The 27,322-nt window shown below is 40.9% G+C and overlaps 1 protein-coding gene and 2 long non-coding RNA genes across 7 annotated transcripts; 2 read left to right on the top strand and 1 right to left on the bottom strand.

Moving 5' to 3' along the window:
• The first annotated feature begins 545 nt into the window (after positions 1-545).
• LOC310743984 lies at positions 546-7,759 on the top strand. Of its 2 annotated transcripts, XR_014539296.1 has the most exons (5): positions 674-804; positions 4,329-4,373; positions 5,099-5,241; positions 7,379-7,452; positions 7,652-7,759. It is a non-coding gene; the product is annotated as an uncharacterized lncRNA (long non-coding RNA). The 2 variants fall into 2 exon arrangements; XR_014539295.1 differs by lacking the exon at positions 4,329-4,373 and having other exon boundaries at positions 546-804.
• On the bottom strand, positions 2,499-27,230 carry NUP107 (nucleoporin 107). Of its 4 annotated transcripts, none has more exons than XM_083574447.1 (28): positions 26,294-27,230; positions 24,159-24,238; positions 23,486-23,578; positions 23,064-23,179; positions 20,915-21,047; positions 19,897-20,000; positions 19,015-19,142; positions 18,026-18,074; positions 17,609-17,680; positions 16,428-16,516; positions 15,770-15,848; positions 14,594-14,707; positions 13,419-13,509; positions 12,343-12,419; positions 11,408-11,467; positions 10,722-10,867; positions 10,561-10,609; positions 9,686-9,755; positions 9,329-9,447; positions 7,854-7,892; positions 7,357-7,507; positions 6,687-6,793; positions 5,766-5,868; positions 5,511-5,671; positions 5,078-5,203; positions 4,474-4,587; positions 3,656-3,823; positions 2,499-2,866 (listed from the first exon to the last, which is right to left on the bottom strand). In XM_083574447.1, the coding sequence occupies exons 1-28, from the start codon at positions 26,317-26,319 to the stop codon at positions 2,759-2,761; spliced, it is 2,772 nt and encodes a 923-aa protein (XP_083430573.1). In that variant the 5' UTR covers positions 26,320-27,230; the 3' UTR covers positions 2,499-2,758. The 4 variants fall into 4 exon arrangements, with proteins under 4 accessions (XP_083430573.1, XP_083430574.1, XP_083430572.1 ...); XM_083574448.1 differs by lacking the exon at positions 26,294-27,230 and adding an exon at positions 25,899-26,167; XM_083574446.1 differs by lacking the exon at positions 26,294-27,230 and adding an exon at positions 24,507-24,628.
• LOC310744024 lies at positions 17,067-21,661 on the top strand. Its single transcript, XR_014539356.1, has 2 exons — positions 17,067-17,362; positions 21,232-21,661. It is a non-coding gene; the product is annotated as an uncharacterized lncRNA (long non-coding RNA).
• Positions 27,231-27,322: the final 92 nt, after the last annotated feature.

Raw genomic sequence — 27,322 nt, 5'->3', positions numbered from 1 at the left:
GCTGCCGCCGGCCTCCGGGCCCAGCTCCTCGTCCGCAACCGGCGAGGCAGCCGCAGTAGCCACCGCTCCTGGGTGGTAGGCGGCGGCGGCAGCAGCAGCACTGGCCGCCGCCGCCACCACTACCACCGCCTCGCCCGCCCACTACCGGGCCACGTGGCTCCGGCGTAGGATCTTCCGGGGCCAACAGGCCGGCGGCTCCGCCCTGGCAAAGCAGCAGCTCGCCTCACGGCGGCCTCTTTCCCCTCAGACACTCACACGGGAAGGAGTCCCGCCCCTCTGGCAGGCTTAGCGGAGAAGAGCCTCCGCCTCTCCCTCCGTATGACCAGAAAGAAACAAATCCTTACCTTTTCCCCTTTAGCTCGGGAGAAAGGGGGCGCCTGTGCCGAATTGCGAACCCGCCTCGAAAAATTCGAGCGGGACCGTTGCCGCCCCTGAGGTGAGCTCGCGCGTTCGAACGACGTTTCGAGCGCCACTCCCTTGACAGCTGTTTAACGGCCACGCGCTGCAGAAGGCGCCTTAACGCAGCCCGGTTGTGCCGCAGTTGCTGGCTCTCGGGCAAATGAGTTAACGCGACTACTGAAAACCGTTGGACTCCTTCCCCGTTTGAAAGCGTAGCCAGCAAAGGTGGTGCATGGCTGAAACTCTTTAAGATGTATTTGTTATTTTATAGCGGCCTTCCAGATCCCCCCCCCCCAACTCCCATCTGTCCTGACCATTGGGTCAGGATGTCCAAAAGAAGCTGGAGGGTCTCAAGCTGAGAGGTTGCTTCAGGCATTGCAGAATCTTCCAGCTCCAGGCAATGGGGTAGGAGAGAAAATACTGAAGGCATTTCCATGGGCTGAATTGCTAGGAACAATTTGGAAGGGCACCGGTCCATATCAGGCTGTTGTTGTTTTTTATATATATATATGTATATATAGGTATGTGTGTGTACACACACACACACACTTATATATTAAATATATATATTTACCTATACTTAAATAGGTCTCTTTATTTCCAAACTGATAGGCACTCTACTACTCAAGGTCATTATTAGAGGGATTACTGAAGAAATAGCAAAATTTGAGGGTATGGTCCTTTTGGCTTACAACAATACAAGTTGTCTGCATAAATATACACACTCACTGGCACCTACCAGTCATTTTGTGTTTATAATGAGACTTGTAGGCAACAACGTTGGTGAACTAGAAAAACAATTTTTTGGGGGCTGCAATAGATTTTGTCATATCCTTATCCCTGTCTGGAGCAAAATGTGAGATATAAATAAACCTAACAGTATTCTAGCAGAGTCCACGTTGTTTCCATTATCAAATGGAATTATGTTTGCCTGTAGTTGCTCAATTGGTAGAGCAGGCGATTCCTAATCTCAGGGTCATGGGTTTGAGCCCCACACTGGGCAAAAAGATTCCTGAATTGTAGGTTAGACTAGATGGCTCTTGGGGTCCCTTCCAACTTACAGTTCTATGAGTCTATGAATTAACAGTGTGAGGTGTGTTAATCTGAATTTATATAGTTTATCTCAGTAGATCATGGCATACGGTTGACATAACTCTAATATGGTATGAGACCTTCCATGATGAGTTTTGGTGACTGTGGAACAAGCCTGAGTCCAGCTCCCTGCTGAAAGGCATTCGGGAATATCCTGAGTTCACACACATCCGACTTAAGGATTAACACATGCAAATTTAGTTGTCAAGTACAGGATACTCAACTCAATGAGACTGTGGACAGAGATGGTCAGGTTCAAATAATGGTTTACTATCAAAAATCTTTCACCCTTTTGTTAAGCAAACAGGATGGCCAGTTTAAACCATTTCTCACCAATTATGGAAACTGTAGGAACCATTCATTTCACAGCCCTATCCCTTCCCCACCAGCAGCAAATAGACCCCCCCCCACAAGGCACTCCAGGGGCAGGGCCTAAGGACTGAGCCACTTCAGGATCTTGACAGCACTGAGCCAAAGTGCTATGCCAGCTCCAAGCTGGTGTGCCTGCCTCCTCACCTCCTTTCCCAGCTAGCATGCTCGGCAGGGCTGCCAGTGTGGTGCTCCAAACTCCAGTAAGCCCCACTGGGAAGTGGTGTGAGCTAGGGTTGCACCCTAAATTTTCAATCTGTCCTTGCAATGGATTATGGGTACTTTTTCTTGATAATCAGAAATTCTGTCAAGTAAGTAGCCCGACACTAAGGCTGGAATCCCAGTGATGCTTGTATCCTAAGCCTCCATTGTTTTAAACAGCAGTGTTCTCTATAAATACATGTATATATCTGGAATGCTTCACTCTCACTTGAAAGTCACACAAAGCCTTTGGTTGTCAGGCTGAATATGGAGAAAGGGCTTCTGTTCTGAGAAAAGGCGCACAGGCAACAGGATTTTTACCTGGAAGACAGTAAGCTGTACTCATGAACAGCTGTGAAGGTTTAACCATGTGATCTAGCAAACAAGAGGCATGTATTTATAGTGCATTTTGCACATTTATGTGCTAAAGATACTTATTTCCTAGTAAACCAGCCATTTCAAATTTTATTGGAAAAAAATACAAATGTCAAAACGGTTTGTCATTTTACATACATAGAAAGTCATTTTGCTAGTGTCAATGCACTGCAACATCTTTAAAACAAAAATTCTATGCCAAACTTTGTGCGTTGAATCAAAGGTTTCCTTCCCCTTTCACCTGGAGTATGAGAACCTTTGGGCCCAACCTTACATTTACTTGTGCCACCATTCAACATTTTTATAACCTAGAATGGTGGAACTAAGACTGGATTTCATATCCAAGAGGATCAAGACCTTGATCCAAAAGCATGAGGGAAGACTCCCTTAGCTTCTGCAGCAGCTTCTGGAGTTCATCCTTAGAAAATACCTGAAGAGGAAGATAAGAATAACTTAAGGGTATAGATACAGATACCACTGTAAGCATTTATTATATGAGGGAAAAAGTTAAACAGTCTTAAGTACAGGAAAGGGTGATGGTATTTTATCTAAAATAATCCTAAAACATGGGGCTGACAATTTTAATTCAGTTCAGAAATGTTTTTTAAAAAAGATACTCTCCCAAAAATATACAACCGGGGCCCCACCTGTGCATTCCCTAACTAGAAAGTTGGCTTTCTCGAAAAACCCCCCATTAAAGTACACAGTCATAAGGACTGTTCACTCTCATGGGTGCTATACTGATTGGGACTGTCTGTTCCTTTATTCTGTTAGTGTACTAGTGTCCTGCATTATTCCAATTTATTTTGGAAGTGCTAAAAGAAAGCCCCTAAATAAACATACAGTGTTGTATCCAGTACTGCACCAGCAGGGTTCCACTAGTGCTATAAGACTTAGGTTGCCCTGCACCCCCTCCAGATTTGCTCCGAAAGGTCAACCAACTCTTCACAGCTAATTTTGAGGGCATGCAAGTGTCTGGAGAGGAAGTTCTGTTATGCGCACCTAACCTCTTTGTGCCAGCAGAGCTGCAGTGTTGGATGTGTGCCACACCCAATTTCTTCCCAGAAATTTTAAACACTATTTGATAGTGTGACTAATGTATTGTGTGCTTTGGAATTTGACAAATACAGACAATATGACAAAAGTGCTTGTTACAGTGTGGATTATTTCAGCTAGATAGGCAAGCAGAGTATTTAAAACTTAAAGCAAATGAACTTACCATGTAGAGTTTATGTCGATCTGATGAAATCAAGTCAGCAAGCCTTAGGTCTTCCTGATACTGTCTTGTGCTATGCAATACAGTATGAAGGAGGAAGCACATCATTGGCAAACAGAGTTTTCGCAGCATGATCATCTGATGGGTACGCTCAGGGTCATCTTCAGCACCCTTGGTAAGAAAATGTGGAATAGTCTTAACCAGAAGTGTCACATTCAGTTTTAAGAAACTCTACTCTAGTGTTCAACAATCATATGGAAACTCAAAATTGAAACATCATAATGCTAAATCCTGCACCAACACAACCGTCATGGGAGGTTATCAGTGGCAACTAGTCATGAAGATTATATTATCTCCAATATCAATGGCAGTATGCCTCTGAATACCAGTTGCTGGGAATCACAACCAGGACAGTGCTGTTGCGCTCATGTCCTGCTTGTGGGCTTCCCATAGGTAGATAATTGGTCAATGAGATAACAGAACATTGGATGAGATAGGCCTTTGGTCTGACCCAACAGGGCTCTTCGTATAGTCTTAGGATGCTGACCTCCAAAAACTAGCCAAATTAGAAGATACTGCAATAATTCAAATTTACAGTTTGAGTAAAGTATTAGCATATTAAAACCATAGTTGTCATCTTGCAGTTATTTCTTAAATAAATCTTAAATATTCCTAGGTTTTCCACGGAACAAGCATTACCAAATCAGCAATCAAGCCATAGGTAAACGAAAACTAAGCAACGGCACATTGGGAAGCAATACTGCTAGCCTATTACTGGGTAGGGTCAGCTTCACAGTCTACTTCAAATATGTATGCACTACCTCTCTGACATCAACCATCCATCCTCCATCAACAAACAGTAAGACATTGTACATTTTTTCTTTCACATCAGCTGTAAGCGCATCCAGGAGACCTTTCCAAATACCATAGTCCATCTGAAAAAGAAAAGTCAAAGTGAATCAAATCTTCATAACACACATTGTTTCTTCACCACAATGTATTGCATACTTTCCCATTAATTTAAGAATAAGCTCAGAGTGGGAGTGTTACAGCACAGGTTGTTCCAGAGTAAGTGGTGCAGCTGACATTCTTCTACATTGCACAGTTTTAACAGTTTGCCTCTCTTCTGCAAAAGAGCAGCAGATTGCTGGTTATTTAACTGCAGTTGTCAATGTGCAGTTAAATTTGCCAATGAAGTGGAACCCAGAGTTTTGTCTTACCCGCTTGTTAATATTATGAACTGGGTCTATCCAGTTTAATTAGATGACTTCCATTAGTCCTAAGCTGACACAGCTGATCATTCAAGGTTGATATGAGTTGTCATCCAACATCTGGATGGAATCACATATGTGATCTCACTAGCACAGGGTTAGCCAATTGGCAAGATAGAAGGATGGGAGAATTTTACCTTTCCTTTCTATTTACCTCATATTTCTTCTCTTTAAGTTCATAGGCAACTTCTTCAGTGAAACTTGCTTGTAAAAGCTGACCAGGCTTCTGTGGCACCGAGTTCATGTGTTTAAACCATTCATTGAAGGCTTCATGGGCTTCCTAAATTGGGTTGGAAATGTTTAGACATTTTCATGTAGGTAAGTGTACACAGTTAGGCATAGTAATGGGTCTGTTGACATCCTGATCCTTGACAGACTATTAAATATGCATCTGAAGACCATTGATTTAGAGGAGATGGGGCCTGGCTCTAGAATGTTAGGGGTTTTTTAAAAAAATAAATGGGTCCATATGCTTGAATAGAGTGCATTCCTCTCATGTCTGAGTAAGATTAGCCCACACTCAACATATCTGATTAGGAGGCAGGTCTTCTAGGTATCTCTTTTTGGGACCTAAGTCACAGTCTTACCAGGTAAGCTCTAATACATAAATGCTCTCTAATAGCGTTGTCATCTTCAGCTGGAAGTGGACTATCCATTCCTTGCTCTTCCCATTGATTGTATATTTCTGCTATAGAGTCTTGTGGAATCTTTATAAACACATCCTTGGCTGCTTCATGTTTCTTTGATGCTGTATTTAAAGAGTATCAGTAAGTCATTTTCAGATTCATCATACTTCCTTAATATTTTCTCTAGTTTCAAACTGATGGCTAATATTGTAGTACCTAAGAATTTCCTCATTATAGCATTGCTTTGTTTTAGTGCTTCAGCCCTCTGAGCAGGATTGAATACCAGCCAGTCAATTACATCAATCTTCAGCTGATCTTCCTAGAAAAAAAAGTTCTCTATTCAGTATATATAGTAAACAAATTTACTAGTCAGCTTTTGAGGATACAAAACAAATTAAAGACAGTGGTCACAATCTAGAAAACTACATGACCCGCTTAGCATGGCAAGCAGAGCACTAGACCTATGCTTCTCTAACAGCAGATTTCCATCATTGCGACAAAATGCATTTAAATCTTCAGTGTTTCAAGAACAATTTGTGACTAAGGCATGAGTATTACTGTTCCAAGAAAAAGCTTTGTTTGACTTTCAAACACTCCATGGTATGTCCAAAGTACCTCTCTGGGTGGTAACCACAGATTTCACAATATAAAATCTAATATAAAGTTACTTTCATAGTAACTTTTCCATGGATGCCTATCAAAATCTTTACTTTCAAACAGTGGAAGTATTTGAAAAATTAGCAGTTCACTATTAGCCAGCCTCATCCACCATTCATTTGGAACATAAAATTTGAGTTATTCATCCGTAATCTTGGCACAAATAATGTTTAAGTACTGGTGAAAAGCCATACAAATGTGTATTTTGGTGGACAGCATAAATTACAATTAAACACTCTCAAGAATTGCAACATGAGAAAATAATCCCAACTCTCCCCTTTTACCATAGCTTTGGTCTGAATCCATGTCAATACTAATACTATGAGCAGTACTTGGCACATACTGCGGTCAACAGAATACAAGGGATACAATTTATTTTAGAATTATGAGTATCTCTTCCACAGCTGCTGATCCCCCCCCCCCCAGTCTTCTCTATTTGGGGAAAAAGTGTTAAGAAACACAGTTAGCACCACTGTTCACCTCTGTTGTGCCTGTATCTATTGCAAGATCATGATGAGTGAACTCGCTAGCATCTTTCTTGCGAATATTTTCAACAACCGTTTTAGTGATAGTTGCTACTTCCAGACCTTTAAATAGAAAAATATACAAGAGTTAGATATGAGGAAACAGGAGGAATTTATAGGAGAAAATTTTGGTTTTAAATAAATGTCACGAAAAGAAAAAAGAAGGGCACATCCACTGAGCAGGAGTACCAATAAGGATACATCAGCAATATTGATAAATATGCTCAGTTCGGTTAGATTGGTATTTTTCAAGAACAAAGGGTTGTAGAAAATGGTGGTGAGGATTTCATAGCAGGGCAGAGTCTCTCTTTAAAAAACTAAAACAAGTTTATGGGTGCTTCAAAACTAAATCCAATGCTGAACAAATTTAAAGTTATTATTTATAGTTTTGTATTCAACTAACTATTACTCAGAGTGGACCCGTGACTAACTTAGGTGTATAAATTTCATTTTGTGTTCTTAGACTAAAAGTTAGTTGAATACAATTGGTAGTATATACGACAACTGAAATACTGCAACTTGGACATAGGTGCTTAATAATACTTGCCCACTTAGAAGATGTAATTAAATGTTCCCCAGGAAAAGAGAATACCACTCCCAAATAAATCATTCACAAAATTTCTTACCTGCTTCCTTTGCTAACTCTAGGCAATGGTGACGTTGTTCTGTCTCCGTGACATCTTCCAAGAACGCAGCATACTGAGCAATAGCTACATCCTGAGGCAAGTGGCTGACATAAAATGCTATGAGATCTGTGTGCTTCTCACATATTAACCACTGCAGCATAAAAATAAATTTAAAAAGAAATTTGTTTTATTGCATTGCCCAATTTATATTTCATTTGTGCACACGAGAGAAAATCAGAATAATTTATCTCTACATGTTTTTTAAAACTGATAATGCTTTTTTTTCTTTCAACAGTTATTCTAATGACACTCTGCAGTTACGAAGACAATCCATAAGCTATTTGTATAAACAATGGTCGTCTTTGTGAAGGTGTGTTAAAAATAGCCAAAATATTTCAGCAAACGGTTTGCTGTTTGTGTTTCCATTTTAAGAAATGAAAACTGTTCTAGTAATTTTAGAGCTTATTGTAGATGATATATTGCATCTAAAGACTTACCTGAATGTATGTTTTCAAAACGTCCACCGATACTTCCTCCTTAATGGAAAAAGTTACTAGGTTTAATAACATTACTTAAGAATGTCAATTAAATTTCCAAGTCACTGTTACCTTTCTATACTATCTGAAAATCGCTAGTTACATCCAGGTCTCTTTAAGACAAATGACTGAGTCTAGATTGGAACCAAGTGAGTTACAGTTGAGCATTGTCAGATGTCAGGCATTCCATAACAGGTGACACTATTCTTACCATGTGATATTTGATTATCAGTCATTCCATCTTAATACCTCTGGGAAGGAGAATAGCTTTGCAGCATCAGCAAAAACTAAACTGGGAATTTGTTACATTACAACTGGAGTTTTGTTATATTAACCTTGCATGTTTCAGGGATAGACAGAAAATGAAGACTATGAGGATACTGACGTTACCTCACAGACAAGAAAGGCTTTAGTTCTTTTATGGATATTTACTTGTACAACAGGACCTGATTTTCCCTTAATCAGCAGGTTACTCCCGCTGTAGAGGTACAGATATTGTTTGCTTACACAGACATACATCTTTTTTTACCATTCCCTCATTATTCTATATCTACACAAAACGTTATGGGTTTCTTGCTTAGCCCAAACTTTACTTGAAAGGAAACCATTTAACTAGACAAAAACAACTGACAAATTATGGTGGAAAAATACATATTGCAAATTATTCTTTATAGCATGCATGGGGAATCTCCTGCCCAAAGGCCAACTTGGCCCGTGAGGTCATCCCCCTCCATGTTTGACATATCATCAGATGTAGAGCAGGGGAAGCCATGGCTACAAAGGAACAATGTGGAGCCTTCAAGTGCACTCCTGATTGTTCCTCTGCAAGTGGGGGCTTGCATTTGGTGTCAAATGTAAGCCCCCTGGGACAGGGTCTCCTAAGTGGAGCTGATCCCTGCTGCAAGTAGGGTTTTGCATCCAGGACTTCAAATCCAGAGCCAAATGTTAGCCTGCTGGGATTGTGAACTCCTGATCAGAGCTGATGTGTGCAGCTGATCCATGCAAAGGAACAAAGAATTTTTACAAAGCGTAATGTTTCACCTAATGTCAGATGAGCAACCTCATTCACCTGTCTAAGTAGCCTGCCAGCTCAATACAGTTCCCCATAAGTGCTTTATAGTCAAATATCAATTGCGATGTATAGGTGCTTTCTGTTGAAACAGTTCTCAGACTACTATTTTTAATTAAACTAGCATTACATGCCAAATATGGCATGCTTCTTTTTATTACTAGCAAAATGGGGAGGGGAAGAAGCCACTAAAGAATCACTAGCAAAAAGTTTTCTCTTTGTTGTGTTGCTCTGGTCTGTTTCCCTTCCCATCTAGCTCTTAAACCCAGCTTGGTAGCTGGAGAAAAAGAATGATTAGGTTGCACCAGTGAAAGGAGAGGAACCACCAGTTCTTTCCTATATTCCAGGCACCATTACAAGAACTTACTTTAGTCTGTAGTCCCAAAGTGCGGAAAAATAAAATGAGATGTGTCATGAACCGAAGCAGGTGCCCTGGGAGCACATTTCTGTCTTTGGAGAGCCATTTGTTAAATTCTTCCATCAAACCTGAGAAAATAACAAGCTTCAATTCACCTTACCACTAATAAACAGATTTGGGGGGGGGGGCTTGCTGTGCTTTGCTTGGATGGATAGTGTAAATCAGGGGTCGCCACCCTTTTTGGACCTGCAGGCACAACTTAAATTTCAAGAAAGTGCTGTGGGCACTAATCATAAAATAGCTGCCATTGAGGCACAGCATAACACAAAATTAGTGAAAGTTCAATTATCGCTAAAGCAAACTTACCATCCACATCTCCCAGGATAATGAACTTCTGAATCACATGATAATGTTCTTGATGCTCTTCCAAAACTCTCTGAAAAGCAGTTTATAATTTGTGAAGACACACCATATATCCATAAAGATTCAGACAACAAAAGAGGAAGTACTTCTTTGCAGAAACACATGGTTAAATTTTATTTTATTCACCTCTATTTTAAATAAAACCAAGGTAAAATAGAAAAGAAAGAAATACAAAAGTAAAAAACAAACCAATACAGAATAAAAAAAGAAAAGCAGGGAGAAGAAGATGACCTATTGGTAAATTGCTGAAATAACCTTCACCCTATTTTTAGAAAATATGAACATTAAGTTCTTATTTTCATCCAGAATGGATACACAGGAGGAGACCATTTTGTGCACAACTGATTGAGGAGTAACCGTGATGTGTGCACTGGTTTCGGCAGTGGAATGGGGTGGGATGGGCTTATGCATGACTGCTGACAAGCGCAATGACCCAGAACACAAACTCCGCACAAACAAGGAATTGCCTGTATTCTGAGGTTCAGGTACATCCAATATGCATAAGTAATCCACAAGTGATAGCCAAAAAAGGTAAGATTACTAGGGAAACACTTTCCTGAGACCTAGGTAACTTTCATAGTATGGAACTGCCTGCAGACTTTTGGGCTTGAATTATGCTATTAACTATTTAGGGTTTATGTTATAGGATTATATTAACTAATTAGGATTAAGGCTGCACTCCCATATCTATTTACCAGGAAGCAAGCCCCACTGAACATAGAGGAATTTACTTCTGAGTAAACATATACAGGACTGCCTTGTAAAAGTGTGCAATAAAAGAAAAAAAGTTTTCTCTTCTGATTAAGATTCAAAATTACCTTTTTATCTGTTGCTTGAAGTTCTTCAAACACCTTTTCTAAAGTCCAGCTTCAAAATATAAAGGGAAAAAAATACATTCAAACATGTAAGTGAAACTGCAGTTAACAGCAATTAATCCAATATTACATAATGGCTAATTAAGTAACAAATAATAACTGACTTTGTTTCTAAATACTCTCTGGGGAGGTCTTCTGTCTCCTCTGTGGTCATCACCGATGAACGGATTTCCTGTTCAACAAGTGTGTCCACCATGATCCTGAAATGTGCCCAAACTGTATCTTCCCAGGTGTCACAAACTGGAAGAAGCTTTAGGTTGGCAAAGGAAAATAGAGAGAGCCAAAATTAATAGTTCTGGAATAAGCATATTAACAAAAGATGTGAGCTAGCCTGGCCGCATTCAGATTTCAATGTAAGCCACTGCTTATTATGACAGGAACAAGCTGCATGCCAAGAAGCTTGTCATATCGCAATGCATGTGTGCTAGTCTCAACTTATGTTTTGATCTCTATGTGAAATCATTAATAATGCTAAGAATTAATAGGAAATCCAAGAGAACTGTATTCAAAATGTCATTAAAATGTTAACAGTTTTTGAGCACAAATAAAGGCTAGCCTAGCTTGTTTGCCTGCTACTGCAAGCAAGCACAAACTTAGCTGTAGTAAATTCCGAGCACTATCTTCTGGTATAAAAGGAAGTAATCTACCCTATTTGTGAAGCCCTGAAAGACCCAAAAGCACACTATACTTTTTAGAGTTCCCCAGTCACAGCAGCCTGTGTGTTGGCTGTTCTCCGTCTATTCTGCTAAGCTGTCTCAACAAGATGTTATTTTATTAATATATATCATACCTGTTTGAGGTTTCCACTGAGTGCTGCATAGATTGCTCTCTCGTATTTGTCAAACTGCTCCTAAAATTGTTCAAAAATATTTATTTGTGATCATTATATTTTGTTTATAGCTATTTAAGAAATGTACTAAACACTAATTCACTCAATCATGATACTCGGTATCTTCTGAAAGGTTCAGAGAACAGTTAGTAATATAGCATTAGTTAATCAAATACATCAGCCACCACCAGTATACTTAATTCAGCATCTAATACAGGAACCATTAACTTCAATGGGTCTACTCTGAGTAGGACTGGCATTGGTTACCACCCCGTCTCCAGTTCCTTACAGTGGTACCTCGCAAGACGAAATTAATTCGTTCTGCGAGTTTTTTCGTCTTGCGAATTTTTCGTCTTGCGAAGCACGGATTCCCATAGAAATGCATTAAGGAAACAAACTTGCAAGACATTTTCGTCTTGTGAAGCAAGCCCATAGGGAAATTCGTCTTGCGAAGCAACTCAAAAAACGAAAAACTCTTTCGTCTTGCGAGTTTTTCATCTTACGAGGCATTCGTCTTGCGAGGTACCACTGTATTTGTTAATAAATTAACAATTTCTATTAATATAAATTGATTAGCTATTACATAAAATACTATTTAGTGGCAATAGATTATATCCAGCAACAGTAAGACCTCCACCAATGGAATAGAATAGGAAGCAATTTTCAGTTATTCATCCTTCAGCTGCCACAAAACTGCCCAGATCTGCTGCAGAGGGTTGAGGTAACATCCAGAACAGTTTTAGGGAGATGTGGGGGACTGCAGAGGGAATAGCTGAAAATTGCTTCCCTTTCTGTTCAGCTGAGAGACACTGTTGTACACAATCCAATATCTACTGAAAGTCAATGACAGAAAAAAATTCCTTAAACAGAATCTGTTACAACTACATGCTTCTTACCTTTTCTGCCAGTCTCCAGCAACTTAGTTTCCAAATGCATCTGTATGGATTCCCTTCTACAGGTTCCAGCTCTGTTCCTATGTGTAGAGAGCAATTTTATATGTGGTTAATTCAGCAACTTAGGAGAACTGTACTGTACAGCAAAAGATCCACTTTCAGTTTCTCTGAAACTTTCCTCAAAGAGCAATCAAGATGCTGAAGGCTATCTAATCTGATAAGCAAAGCAGTCTCACTATCCTACTACAGCTATGTTCAAGTAAGAACAAAGGGTGCATCAAAATGAGAATGCTGATAGAGAAGGAACGCTGGTAATGAATCGTGCATAGGCTCTATTAGATAGTTTACTGCAGGGTCCTCAAGCCTTTCAACTGGTGACAAGAGCAAGCCAGCAGTTCAAGTTGGGAGTTAACTCGTTTCTTAGCAAGAGCACAATCTGCACAGACTTGGCAGTGTATCGACTAATAAGCACAGCAGCTCATCCTTGGTAGGTCTTCTTCCCATAGATCAGTTGCCAAGACAGAAAGCCCCCACCTCTCCAGAGTTTTTCCCAAGCAATTGGAGACTATATTTTGAAAAAAACAACGAACGAATTCCTATGCCCCACAAATAACCCAGAGATGCATTTTAAATAAAAGGACACATTCTACTCATGTAAAAACATGCTGATTCCCGGACCATCTGTGGGCCGGATTTAGGTGATTGGGCCGGATCTGGCCCCCGGGCCTTAGGTTGCCTACCCCTGTTATAGCTCCTCCAAACAATGATTTAGAAGTCTGAACGTAGCCTGTTCCTGGATATCAAGATCTACCTGCTGTTATGCATATTCAATCCAATATATCTGGACCCTTATTCCAAAGAAAATACCTAGGCAGGGATTATAGCTAAGACTTTATAAGCTTATCCTATCCTCTTTTTGCTAGATGGACCCTAACCACTTCATCAAATTTTCACTAAATTTGATGGTGTGCATCTTCAGATGGTTCCAGAATAAATCTTTGAAAAGACAGGTAAAATGAACAAATGTGCACATAGGGCCATGCATCTTTTTTCAGTTTCTGTGTGTCTCATTTAAGTACCTCCGTTCACATTAGGATCATGGTACAGCTTCCACCCTTCAAGCGTTGCAGCTCTCCAAGCCTGTCCACATCTTTTGCACAATCGTTGGGCCTATAAAGTAAGCAAAGGGAGTGGGCGAGTTTTGAGACAAACACATTTACCGTATTTTTCCATGTATAAGATACCCCAATGTATAAGGAAACCCCTATTTTGTTTTAACCAAAAATTAAGTTGTTTAGCTTTTGGGGGGGTGGGGTGGGGGAGGTTAGTGCCACCAATCGCACACCTGCCTGCCCAACCACTTGCCACAGCCACTGCCGATTGCACACCTCGCCACAGCCACCAATTGCCTGCCTGCCTTGCCACAGCCGCCAATCGCCTGCCCAATTGCCGCTGCCAATCTCCTGCTTGCTGCTGCCATTAATTGCACGTCCCCCCTCTGCATTCACTATCCATGTATAAGACTACACTCAATTTGTGCCTTTTTTTTTTTTTAGCAAAAAAGCATCGTCTTATACTTGGAAAAATATGGTGCATTCCACTCATGTTAAAATCACACGACATGCAAGGACCTGATTATTGTGATGATGGTGACAATAATGCCGTAGTGCATCTCCAGTCCCCTGAATGAATGTTCCTGTTCAGGGTTCCAGCCACCCTAGATCAGGAGCCCTGAAGTGCTCTTTAGGGCTTAGAAGGATAGTTCAAACAAACCAGGATCAAACCTTGGCTTCAGATCTTGTTTTGCTAACCTACACTTAGAATAAACTACAGTTTCCTAAACTCAAGTTCTATGGCTGTTCTTATAAAAGAGTGTGCGTATGCATGCGCGTGCGCGCGCACACACACACACACGGGTGTGTTTGTAGAACTTTGTGAAGTCAATTTCAGCATTCAAGCAAACAAGCATGTGAAGATAGATAATTAAGTCTTTTTTGCAACTTTTGTTTGTGATTCTACTCTCAAACTTAATAGCATAATCCATACTTATTTTCTCATTAATGTAGTTTTTGGCACTTAATAGCATTTTATGGACCAAAGATCTATGTACAAATATGCCCATTCTGCAGAGGTTCCACTCGATGCATGCAAGCCTTTATAAACTGTATGTGTGCATGTGCATGCATGTGTACCCAATGACTTACATACACCTGTTCCCCACCCCTTTAAGTAAATGGAAATACATTTCTTTTACCTCATCCGTCATTCCAGCTCTAATGAGAGTGAAAAGGAATTTAAGTAACCGTGCATCATCTTCCCGATCCAAATCATCAAGTGGCATTTTCTGCCTTATCGGAGCATCTGGGTCCTAAATAGAAAAACTGCACTGATTCTTTTGAATTGCAAAAGCACATTTCTCCCTGCATATTGCTTTTAAGCTAAGTCATTGAAAAGGACAGGAGGTTCCTGTTGGAGGCTGTTCTGTTTCCAATTTCCAGAGGGACAACAGTGTTAGTCTCTGCCAGCAAAAACAACAAAGACCGCTACATTTACTATGGCGTAAGCTTTCGTGAGCTAGTACATTTCATCAGATGCATATATTTGTATTAAAACATTATAGGCTACCTTGACTTGTTACATTTCTGGGTTATCAGCCAGAGTATATCTACTCTTGTTTTGGTTTTATTAATTAATTGCCTAACTCTGCATAAAATAGTTGCACAGTAAAATCTCATACGAGGAGACACAGGATGGACCATAGTTTGATAAAGTAGGGCAGTATATCTCCAGTTAAAAAATATCTACCCTGAATACTGATGAATTTTCATCAACAGAGAAAACTGCTAATTGTTCAATTAAGGTAGGGGAGAGGAACCTCTGGCTTGTGGGCCAATCCTGGCCCACCAGGGGGTCTACTTTGGCCCACAAGACCATTTCCTCCAAACCAAGCCCAACTGCACATCTGCTGTCATCACTGGTGACCTCAACTGAGCAGGAGAACAGGATTTAATCCTGCATTGTCTGCAAGATCCTCCATTGCACAGCCAAGGGAGCAGGATTTAATCCATGCTCATCAGTGGAATGGAGATTCCTGTGCAAAACCACCATTTGAAGCAGCTCGCACTCACAAGCTACTTCAAATAGGTTTTTGAAGGCCTGAAGATAGCCAAAGGCTCAAAGAGAATTGCAAGGGCTGTCGCAATGTCTTTTACAAGACTCCCTGCTTCTCCTTGATCTTGGAAGCTTAAAAGGGAGGTGTGGGGAGACTTGGAATCTCATCCTGCTCCCCTTTTAAGTCCGAGATCAGGGACTGGGGCAGGGGGGCTTGCAAAGCAAATATGGCCAACAAGGCAGATCCTGATAATAATGAAGGATCTAAAAAGATTCCCCATCCCTGATTTAACATCTGGAATTAGTCAACTGCACTTACTAATTCAGTGACTAGTGGCCTTGAGCTCCCAGAGAAAGTGTTTAATTGTCGCTGCTTCAAGATGTGCAGAGTATTCTCCCTGAAAACACAAGGCATATCATTACTTCAACAGCAATACATTCTAAAGTAAAATATTCTATTGTCAACACTATAATGCATTAAGGTTCTTTAACAAATTATATTTAATTACTCCTGATTTTTTTAAAAAAACATTAACTGAGCTTTTTAAATTACAGCTGGTGAAAGTTGATGCAGTGTTTCAGCAGATCTGTCTTTAGCAATTCTATGGTGTAAGAATAATGCACAGCAATAATGTAAAGCATAATTTTTATAAACCTTTATGAGTTTAATAGACTTGTTAATACCTACTATATTTAAAATAAATTAAATCCCAATATAAATAACAATTTTACATAAAGTTTATTCAACATGCTTTTTAGGAATCATCACAACACTGATATAGCAAAAAAAACAACCCCCGCAGTATTTCCATGTCTCTAATATTTAAAGAACAGGGATTGTGTCATGTAATAATTGTAAAAAAACAAACAATTTTTTTTTCTTGAATCAATTGCTTGAGATGTTTATGTAGAATATGGTATAAAGAACCAGCAGCATGCAAATATCAAGAGTGATCAGCAGTTGGTCAATAACTTACCAATATACAGACTTTGCATAAAATTCAATATTATCAGAGAAGTCTCCAACTTCATCCTTGGCAATGCTCTCTAGCCAGTCTACCACCAACTGAAAATTAAACCAAACTTAACAATAATGTAAAACAAGACCTTCCCCCAATTTCCACTTTGATTATGGGGTAGACAAAGATGCATCAGACCAACACTGTGCAGGGTCCTCTAAATTCTATGGCATTTACTCCCAAAGATGTAGTCATAGGATTGCAACCTCTATCAAATGCTGCCCTTTTAAGCCTTATAGGTAAAGATAAAGGGACCCCTTACCATTAGGTCCAGTCGTGACCGACTCTGGGGTTGCGGCCCTCATCTCGCTTTATTGGCCAAGGGAGCCGGCGTACAGCTTCCGGGTCATGTGGCCAGCATGACTAAGCCGCTTCTGGTAAACCAGAGTGGCACACGGAAACACCATTCACCTTCCCGCCGGAGCAGTACCTATTTATCTACTTGCACTTTGAGGTGCTTTCGAACTGCTAGATTGGCAGGAGCAGGGACCGAGCAATGGGAGCTCACCCCATCACGGGGATTTGAACCGCCGGCCTTCTGATCAGCAAGTCCTAGGCTCTGTGGTTTAACCCACAGCGCCACCCGTGTCCCAATAAAAAGTTTTCTTGCAATACATACGGGAAGTATCCCACTGGTGTTAAGGAGACTTGTTCATAAGTACAGTGGAATCTTGGTTCTTGAACACCTTGGTACTCGAACATTTTGGCTTCCGAACGCCAAAAACCTGGAATTAAGTGTTCCGGTTTTCGAATGTTTTTCGGAAGCTGAATGTCCGATGTGGCTGTCAGATATTGTTTCCGGGGTGTCTGCGCCAATTGGAAGCCGTGCCTTGGTTTTCAAATGTTTCGGAAGTCGAACAGATTTCCAAAACTGATTACGTTCTAGAACCAAGGTAGCACTGTAAATGTATCTTAAATATATATATTTTAAAAACAAGACAATCCGTTCTGACCTCTTGCAAGAGGGATGTGTTCTCCCTTGATGGCTTGTTGAACAAGGAGGGAGGGAGAGAAAGGTGGGTGGGCCCTTTTCTGATGCCCTAACCACCACTGGCATGTGCCCACCCCTGACAGATTACTCCTAAGGGAATGGAGTGCTTGTAAGAAAACATGTTCCACATCCCTACTTTGTGTCATACCTGGCTTTGTCGAACCAATGAATCTCTCTGGAACAGACTGTTTATAACAGTCTTTTCACTAGCATTTATAGCCTAGGGAAGAACAAAACCTATGTACAAATGACTGAAGCATGATTCATGATCAAAAAATTATTTTCTATTTGAAACACTTTGAACACTTTAACCATATTTGACAATGATATGCTTAACTGATTGCTAAACAGTGCAGGTGCTTAATAGGATCCCCCCTCCCCGCCAAGAACAAATATTGTTAAAGCTGATCCATATCAGCTATGCTTTATGAAACTAAGAATACAATATGCTTTATTAGTTCTATAGTTTTTATCTCTATTACATATTTTTAACAATGTAATACTAGGGTAAAAAGCAATGTGGGTAAGTTGTTCCTTAGTAGAAAAAGACTGTGACAAAACTTACTGCAAGGTCAAACATAGTTTCTTCTTCTAGAGCAGACTGTATCCTATCCCTGGATTTAAAGCAAAGAGAGAAAAAACAATATTGAGGATTAGCATTGCATGTTATTTCTTAGCTACATATATCTCGTTGAAATCCGCAAGTACGCATAGGGCACAATTCATACACAATGTCCAGAAGGGTCTGAGGCCCTATATCCCCTTCACCCCACTGGCACAGATACAGTGATAAGACAATTGCAAGGTCTGTGTGCACCTGCCATATCCCCATCCTGGTCTCCCTCCTTGTACCTTACAACTTGTATGTGCTCAAAGTTCTACTGAGGATTTTAAAGAGTTCCTATTGAGGATGCCATTATAGTGCAGTTAGATTTATTTATTTTAATATTGGACAATATCCAAAGTTAGTCATACTCAGAGTAGGGACACTGAAATTAATGGACTTTAAGTCCATTGATTTCAATGACTCTACTCCCAGTATGACTATATCACCCACTGTATTTGGACATATTCCAAAGTAAGTGACATTTTGTCATTCATTCAACTGCCACATCCTATATTGGTTTGCTAATGTCTGCCAAGCACACTTTAACTAACCTAATCCCTGGAGGCTCAGGTGGCTGACTTTTTTCAGTTCCAGCTGGTTCACCAGCTAGAACCCCTCGATCAGCACACCGGCTGTGGAAGTCTAAGGATACTCATGCAAAATCTTGCAGGAAGTCGTATGGCCCTGTGAGATATTGCGAGAGCATCTCAAACCTGGCATGCTGGGAGGGCCTCTTCCCCTCAAGCAAGGCTAAGAGCAGACTTGGCACAAAAAGAGATTTTAAGCTCTGTCTTGCTTGGATTTAACTTCTGCAATTTCAGCCAGTCAGTCTTCAATCACATATGGCTGAAATCACACAAGTTAAATGTACATTAGGTGTGATTGTACTGCAAAGTAAATTTAAGTGTTGAGGGGAAAAAACACAAGCAGGCTTTCAGGAGAATTACCTGTAAATTGAGGATAATAGTCTCCAAGTTACCATCTCTTGCTTGAGAAGCCACAACACACTGGCAGTTTTTGAAAATTTCTGCTGCCCAGGAGTAGCTCGGTACACTATTTTTTGAAGAATGCTTACCTGGTGTTTAAAAAACAAACCAACAGTTGGGTTATATCATCTTTTCTTCTCTCACACAATATTTTATTCTTCGCACAGTGGAATTTGTGTAATGCTTTACAACAGAGGTTCGGAACTGGATCCAATCAATGGGTGACTTACATCATAAAAAGTTCAAAGGGGATTGCCACCTCCTTTGAAGGTGTGCCCCCAGCACTCTCTGTCAGCTGATTGGCATTGACAGGAAGCCCTGCTTGCAAAGGAACAACCAGGGGCTCACTTGAGGCTCCCTGTTGTTCCATTGTAGGCATGTCCATACCTGCCCCACACTATCGGGTATGGGGTAGGTGACCCTGCTTTATACAGCATAAGTAAAAACAAAGTAATTTCCTGCTGACAGTAAGAAGAATACAAGTAGAGAGAAAGAATGGAAGATGCACTGGTAACGGGATTAATGCAATCAAAGGCAGTTAAACAAATGTTGTAGTTAGGTACTAATACAATGTGCTTATTGCTAAAGATGTTCAAATCTTCATTTTCAGCTACAAATCCCAAACAATTACATGAAACTGGTAAATTTGTTGCTTTATACAAAATGAGTCTGCACAGAAGCTATTTTTGAGAACTCTCTGTACAAACTACAGGCACTCTCAACAGTAACCCTCTTTTCATATATACGGCAGTGACATTGCCTGTACTACTCTATGCTTACTCACTGAGGGAAAATGATTTTGGTTCAGCAAGTAATGAATACATAAGGGATATAACAATATACCTGGTTATTGCAAGTATCTTCGTACTCATCTACAAGTTCAAAAATGGTAGTGGAAGTGTGTTTTAAAAGGGAATGTAGAAAATCAGAGTACATACTCCTCGTTGCTAGAAGAAGAAATGTGTTAATTAGAATAACCTACTTTAGAACAAGTCTAGCTTTTAACAAGTTCACCTTTATTATATTTAAACGCTCATAGTGCCTATGTTTTGTACATATATCAAAATATATAAAACAAGATTTTTAAAATAGCTGTACAATAAGCACAATGTTTCAAAGCACATTTGATAACACATTCTCCTTTGCAGATGTTCTTTAGAACAATAAAATGGAAGTATTGATGGGGTGAAACTGACATAATCTAAGCATTCCTTAAATCAGTGGTGGGGAACCTCAGTTCCCATCATCCCTGACCATTGACCATGCTGGTTGAGGCTGATGGGAGCTGGGAGTATAGCAACACCTGGAGAGTCACAGATTCTCAGATTCTCCGTCTCTGACTTAAAGAGGGGAAAGTCAAACATTTAGACACAGGAAAAGAAATGTAGCTAAATAAATTCTCAGCACTACAATTCTGAAATCATGTTCCAAAAACAAACCCAGAACAACTGTACAAAAACAACATCAGGCCTGTGGAAATGTACAATGTGGTTTAACCAACTTCCTAAGATGTACCTATTTTATATATGACAGTTAGCATAATAGTTATTATGGCTGTCCCCAGCCATGGTACTGTTCTTCCAAGACTATGATCTACTTTGAATCATGGAATTGTAGAGTTGGAAGGGACCTCTAGGATTATCTAGGCCAACACCCTGCAATGCAGAAATCTTTTGTCCAACATGAGGCTTGAACCCATGACCCTGAGATTAAGAGTCTCATGTTCTACCAGCTGAGCTATCCCTTGGATGGGATGAAGAAAAACTAGACCAGCTACTTATCCTACAACAGGATACCTTATGCATTTAACAACAGGCATTGATGCTGTAACACATAGCAAAGGCAAAAAGTGCGCTCTCACCTGCTTCCCCAGGATCATCCTCCTTCAACAGGACAGCACTCTTAGTGATATCTTCTGTACCACTGTACTCTAAATTTGTGAACATGATTGAATGTTGTGGGGAGAGTGAAGTTGTCCAGTCATTGTCATCTAACTAAAACACACAATATGATACACAGAATAAAAACCCTATTAATATCACTGCATTGTGTATCAATGGTCTGACATTGTGATTGCTTATGTACATTTTTCTTCAGAAAGTAGTTCTAGCAAAATTGATGGCCTATTGCAACACAGGGGGTTGAAGCTGATTAATATGCATTTCCCTTCAATTTCAGATTTCAATGTCAGCCATCTATTACTTATGGTGGAGTCCAATCCCCCTTTGCATTGAACTATGTGTGCTGACAGGGCAGAAGCAACCCTCAGCTCAGCCCCATCAGCCTCTACCAGCTTTTGCCTGCAGTGATGCCAGCATCACTCTGCCATTGAAGAGCTCCTTGTTCCGCCTGCCAAGTGTGTGACTGGGTGAAATTGCTACCAGCCAAGTTCCTGGCCAGTGGAGAGGTCCAGGACAGCTCTGTTAAGCCCTGCCAGCCAACACCAAGAGTTTCGATTGCAGACTTAGTTAAAAGCAAAAGAGACAATAATCACCATTGTAGATATTGCAGTTTTCATGAAAATGTACTCTCGTTGAAATAGGGATGGGATGATTGAATGTAGGTGGTGATGATTATTTTTTCCTTCAAATAAAGGAGTTGCCTGTAATCTTGTGTCTTGCTCCAAAAAGGGAGTTTTACAAAACTGCACCCTTCTGGTACATGACTCTCCTATGCATTCCTAGATTTCCTAATGATGTGAGAGGAGGGAAAAAAGTTCCTTCTAGCCATTCAGTCTTCTACCCATCTAAACACTACATATTATCCTTAAAAGGTGTGCTGTCAATGCAAGCTTTTATGACATACAAAATGACAGCAAATTATCAAGAAAGATGGTGAGAACCCAGCTTCAGTAGCAGTAGATCATTATCCCCACCTTCCATCTACATGAGGGCTGAAAACTTATTACCTTAAAAGACTGACTAGATTTTGCAGCGTTCAATATGACAGCAGGGGAGACAGTGATAGACTAGCCCAAGAGCAGTAGCCAGTGCTACAAGCCTCTGATATCATAATCACATAATAGGGAGCAGTAGCCTCAGTAACAGTAGCTAAAGCAACAATCCAGTGATGTCACAATGATACAACAGGGAACATTTTCTGTCTTTCTAGTTTCTGGACACATTGAAGTATATCTAAGAATTTAAAAAAACCAATCTTAGCTGCTCTTCTCATCACTCCTTCTAATAGCAAACTCAGATGAGTGAATGCTGATGGTCAGAGCTGGAACAGGGGCACTGAGTAATAAAAGGGAGGTAACATGTTACCTGCCAACCTAGCAGTTCGAAAGCATGTCAAAGTGCAAGTAGATAAATAGGTACCTCTCCGGCGGGAAGGTAAACGGCGTTTCCGTGCGCTGTTCTGGTTCACCAGAAGCAGCTTAGTCATGCTGGCCACATGACCCAGAAGCTGTACGCTGGCTCCCTCGGCCAATAAAGCAAGATGAGCGCCGCAACCCCAGAGTCGGCCACGACTGGACCTAATGGTCAGTCCTTTAACAGCATGTTTAGACTGAGTCCCAAGATTTGATAAAGTACAACTTAAAAAAACAAACTAAGGTGGCCAGTCCAGTGAGGAGTGAGCATGTTCAGTAGTCACAGAATATAGTGTATCAATTGGGAAAGAAAAATGGAAGTTGTGGGATGAAAACTCCCTGTTCCCAGGAATGGCTGAAACTCTTAACAAGCACACATTTGTTAGGAGAGTAAAGACATTTCTCTCCTAAGCATACTATATTATTTTTGATTCTCTAGATTAGAACTCTAGTTACATTTTCACAGGTACCTCACTTTAGAAAGGACAAAAAAAAATATATTAACCTGCAACTTTATGTATACTACTTGGGAGAACACCTCACTCGGTACAGTGGGACTTACTTCTGAATAAACATGCACAAGATTTCATAGACTCAGAACTTCAGAATTGGAATTTGGCTGTTAAATGTTGCAAAAGTACCCTATGATGGGTGAAAGACTCTAAATGCTGCTCATTTGTACTTTGCATGTTCTTACCATAGACACATTTCCAAGGTGCCCAGGAGTATGCACAAGATAAGGAGATTTTCCTCCTGTGCCCATGATGGTAGACATATTCAGTTGATTCATGGAACTCCGACTCTGTGGAGTAACTGGAGAAAAATTGTTTTTAATTTTTTTTTTTTTAACAGGAACAGGAGCAAGACATGGCGAGGGGTGGGGTAGCGCCTTGTTGAAACTAATACATTATTCAACTCAGCAGAGAGATGAAATAGTGAATAGAACTTCACCCTCTTACAGAAAACCAGTATTGTGCTTAGTACTTAATTCTATTTTAATTAATTTTAACTTAACTATTTAGGAGTGGAAGGAATAGTGGATGTGAACCCTTAGAAGTATAGTAAATTTAAAGTACTAAAGTGTACATCAAATAAGGCAATAGGTATAAAAGATCTTACAGGAGCGTGAAATCCTCCCCAGTCCTGGAGTCCTGGGGACTGTCAGTCCTCTTGTTGTCATGCCACTTGAACTGTCATCCAGAGAAGCAAGGACTAAGAAAATAGAATCAAGCTAAGAAAATAAGCTTCAAAGTTCTGTCTCAGTTTGCAGGTGTCCCTGGCCATCTTAAAGTATAAGTTCTGGTAAACACAGTCTATGTCATTATTCCTTCAAATTCCATCTTTCCCAGGAAGCCTATTGCTTAAGTGCAGTTTTTCTACAAACGCAAATTGAATCAGGTGGAGGATATGCTGACAATTAACAGGATCAGAACAAGCATATGTGGGTAAATGTTACCTTTCCCACTCCTGCTGCAGTTCTGAGAAATATCTCATTTTCTGAAGTTGATACTCACTTTGGGTGTGAATTTTAATAGCTTCAAATCTTAAAGTGTTTTTCGCCTGGTCTTACTACATATTTGTCACAAAAAGTAACAAATCATGAAGCAAAATAATGGTCAAAATCATATTAAATTATATTACTATGTGTAACAGAAAATAAATTATAAGTTACTGTGCACTGTCCTGAATTAACCTTTCTTTATATAAAAAAGACATTATCATTTAAAGAGATAATGTCTAGCTCACAAACCATATGAGTATACTTTTAAGGAAAACCAAAGGAAAAGGATACTAGAAACTTTTTTTTTAGAACTCTGCTTCCGAACTGGCCGAGTTGCTTCTTGTGGAGTAGGCATATTTTGAAAATCATTCCTGAAAAGAATACAAACATCTAATGTTATTGAAGCTACCAACGTGAGTCTGACCAAACTGCGGGAGGCAGTGGAAGACAGGAGTGTCTGGCGTGCTCTGGTCCATGGGGTCCCGAAGAGTCGGACACGACTAATCGACTAAACAACAACGTTATTTTATTTTAATTACTTCTAAATAATAAAAGTTTAAAGTTACCCTAAAATTTCATATTATAATTTGAAACAAGAGACACTTCCAAAAATAACTGAACGAAATTGTTCTACAATACCTGATCTGCATGTGTGAAATCTGAAACTTTACATCTAATAAAGACATATCCTCAACAGCAAAATTCTAGCAGTCAGCTAGTTATAATAATCTTCAACAGAACCAGATGCTGAAAAGAAAAGAAGACTCTACTTGCACATTAGATAATTTCTGCCATCTTTGAACATTTAGGGGTGCATCAGTATTCACCAATCTCGGAATTCACCTAGGGTACTTTTCCTATACAGTTTACTAGCATTCTTTCCCCAATAGCTGCCAACCAAATGCCTCTGGAGGCTCACAAGCTGAGCGTGAAGATGATGGTTTTCACTGTTATTTTCCACAGAATCATCTTGCATTCAGAGGCATACATCCACTAAACCTGGATTTTCTACTTACCTTTAATGGCTAAAATATGGTGATAGACAAATTCATGGATAAAGTCTTTTTTTTTTTTAAAGCAATTTTTAGGTTGTGGGCTTCACTGCACCTTGCAGCAGTTAATTATGTGTTCTGTGAAGAATGCAACATGGTTTTGTGACACTGATCAAAAAATATGTTTTTCCTTTTCTCTCTGCAAACATGGGAAAGTGTGGGGAGGAAGAAAAGCATTTTGAAGCACGGAAAAACATTGCCTCCTATCAAAGGAATGGCTAATTTTTGGGTGGAAAATTAATTTTTGAGTTTTAGACCCCACCTCTCTAACTTCAACTAATTTTGTGGTGTCTCTTCTCCCTCTAGTCCAGCACCGTAGCAATGGCCAGCCAAATGTCTCTGTGAAGCTTGCAACACAGAATGGTAGCAAGTCACCTCCAGCATCTGATACTCAGATGGCCAGGAGGCTCCATTTCACTTGGTCTGTGAAGTTAAGGATAGGTGGTGGGAGATTGCTTTGGTAAAGTGTGCTTAAGTGTCACGACAGAATGTGGTTATTTAGCTCCTTCAGCCTAAATGTATGGTACCAGGGTGGGTTACAAAAGACACAAGGTCATAACATAACACATAACATCATAACATAAACATAACACAAACTAAAAGCAACAGTCTAATCAGATAGTAAAACTCAAATTGACGTTGAGTAAAACAAATAATTTGGCCAGACACCTAAATGATACCAACAAGACCGCCAGGCAAACCTGCCTAAGGAAGGCAAGGAGCCACCACTGAAATGGCCAAGTCATCTGCCTGCAGCACTTCAGAAAGTAGGACAGCCAGAGAAAGCTTCCAACATTTCAAGCACCTTGATGGAGGAGGAAGTAGTCCAAGAGATATGGGGTGGGGTCCCTAATCCATGGAGGTTTAGTGGGGTTTCTAACAACCTGACTTTGCGGGAGCCCCTCATCCTAAGCGCCCCACCTTAAAACCACCAAATGAGCATATGCGAACGGATGAAAAGTGGAACTGTGCGACTCACTGCCACAGGACGTGGTGGTTGACCATTACTTTGGAGCGCTCTCAAGAGGGGATTAGGCAGCTTCATTGAGAACAAGGCTATCAGAAGGTGGGCTGTATTTATGACAAAGGGCAGCTCAGGGAGGCTGCCCAATATTGCCCTCATGTCCACTGTGGGAAACAGTAGGGCTGGGCTGGGCAGGCCGCTCCGTTGCCTGGCAACCTTCCGAGCGCCTATCAGCTGGCGCGCGAGGCTCAGCTAACGGCTCTCCCTCCCTCTCTCCCGCCCGGCCAACGGACGCGCACGCGGACAAAGCCCACGCTCGCTGCAGGCTCCCCCCTCCCTCCCGTCCGCCCCAGGCAGAGAGAACACCTCTCGCCGGGCCTCCCCTCCCCCGCTCCTCTCCCCTCGCGTACTCTGTCAAAGGAGCCGACTTGTCCATCTCGGAGGCGAGCGGCAGGCTGGTTGCCCCTTCTTGAGTCTTCCCGCTCCCCGGAAGCTCGTGACCCGGAGCCGGAAGTGGAATAATCAAGGCAATGAAAGCGGAGGGGGCGGGATTTGTGGCAACGCCTGTTTGAGGCGAGAAGCCGCCTGAGGCTCACACGGGCCTTCATGTTTCCAAAGCAGAGAAGCCAAAGGGCAATGGAAGCCTGGCCTGCGGGGGCCGCCGCTTAGACCTCTTCGTACAGAGAGGCAAGGACTCTTCAACATTTTTCACTCGCCATGCCGGCTTCAACGGCTTCCTGTAACGGTCGACAGACAGGCTCCTGGGCAGGAAGGGCGCCGCCTGCCGCTTGGGAGGACCATTCCCATATAAACCCATTTCCCGACGGCAGGCGCTGAGCGGATGCCCGTGTAAGGTTTGGGACTGCAGAACTCGGCAAAAACCACGGAACTGGGCATTATAATTTCGGATATATTAAAAGGACGAGGAGGCAGAACGGATCCTTTCATTACATTTTACCACGGAAGTGACGGGCTTTAAACACCAGCGGCTGGGCTCTCTCAAGCAGAAAAGGAAATGGGTGTCTTGAGGTTTTTATTGGTTTTATAACAGCATCCATAGCTCTTATGAGTCTAGAGCAGAGTTTCCCAAACTTGGGTGTCCAGCTGTTTTTGGACTACAACTCCCACCATCCCTTGCTAGCAGGACCAGTGGTCAGGGATGATGAGAAATGTAGTCCAAAAAACAACTGGAGACCAAACTTTGGGAAACATTGGTCTAGGAGGAAATGGCTTCCAAGTATAGCTCAAGCTACTTCATTACTGCCCTCGAAAGGCCTGGTAAGCTACCTTTGTATGGATACATAACTGAATATTTCACTGGTAGCTTCTCCTCACTATGTTGAAGGGCCTAGAAGAAAGGCCCCTGCAATTGTATTCTACTTTCTGTGTAGCTACTAAAAGCATGGAAGGAGTTCTGTCTTCTAGTACATTTGGTTTAG

This window comes from Podarcis filfolensis (assembly GCF_964270895.1).
Source record: "Podarcis filfolensis genome assembly, chromosome: 10".
Taxonomy (NCBI): domain Eukaryota; kingdom Metazoa; phylum Chordata; class Lepidosauria; order Squamata; family Lacertidae; genus Podarcis; species Podarcis filfolensis.
This window is presented reverse-complemented; position numbering and strand designations above follow the sequence as displayed.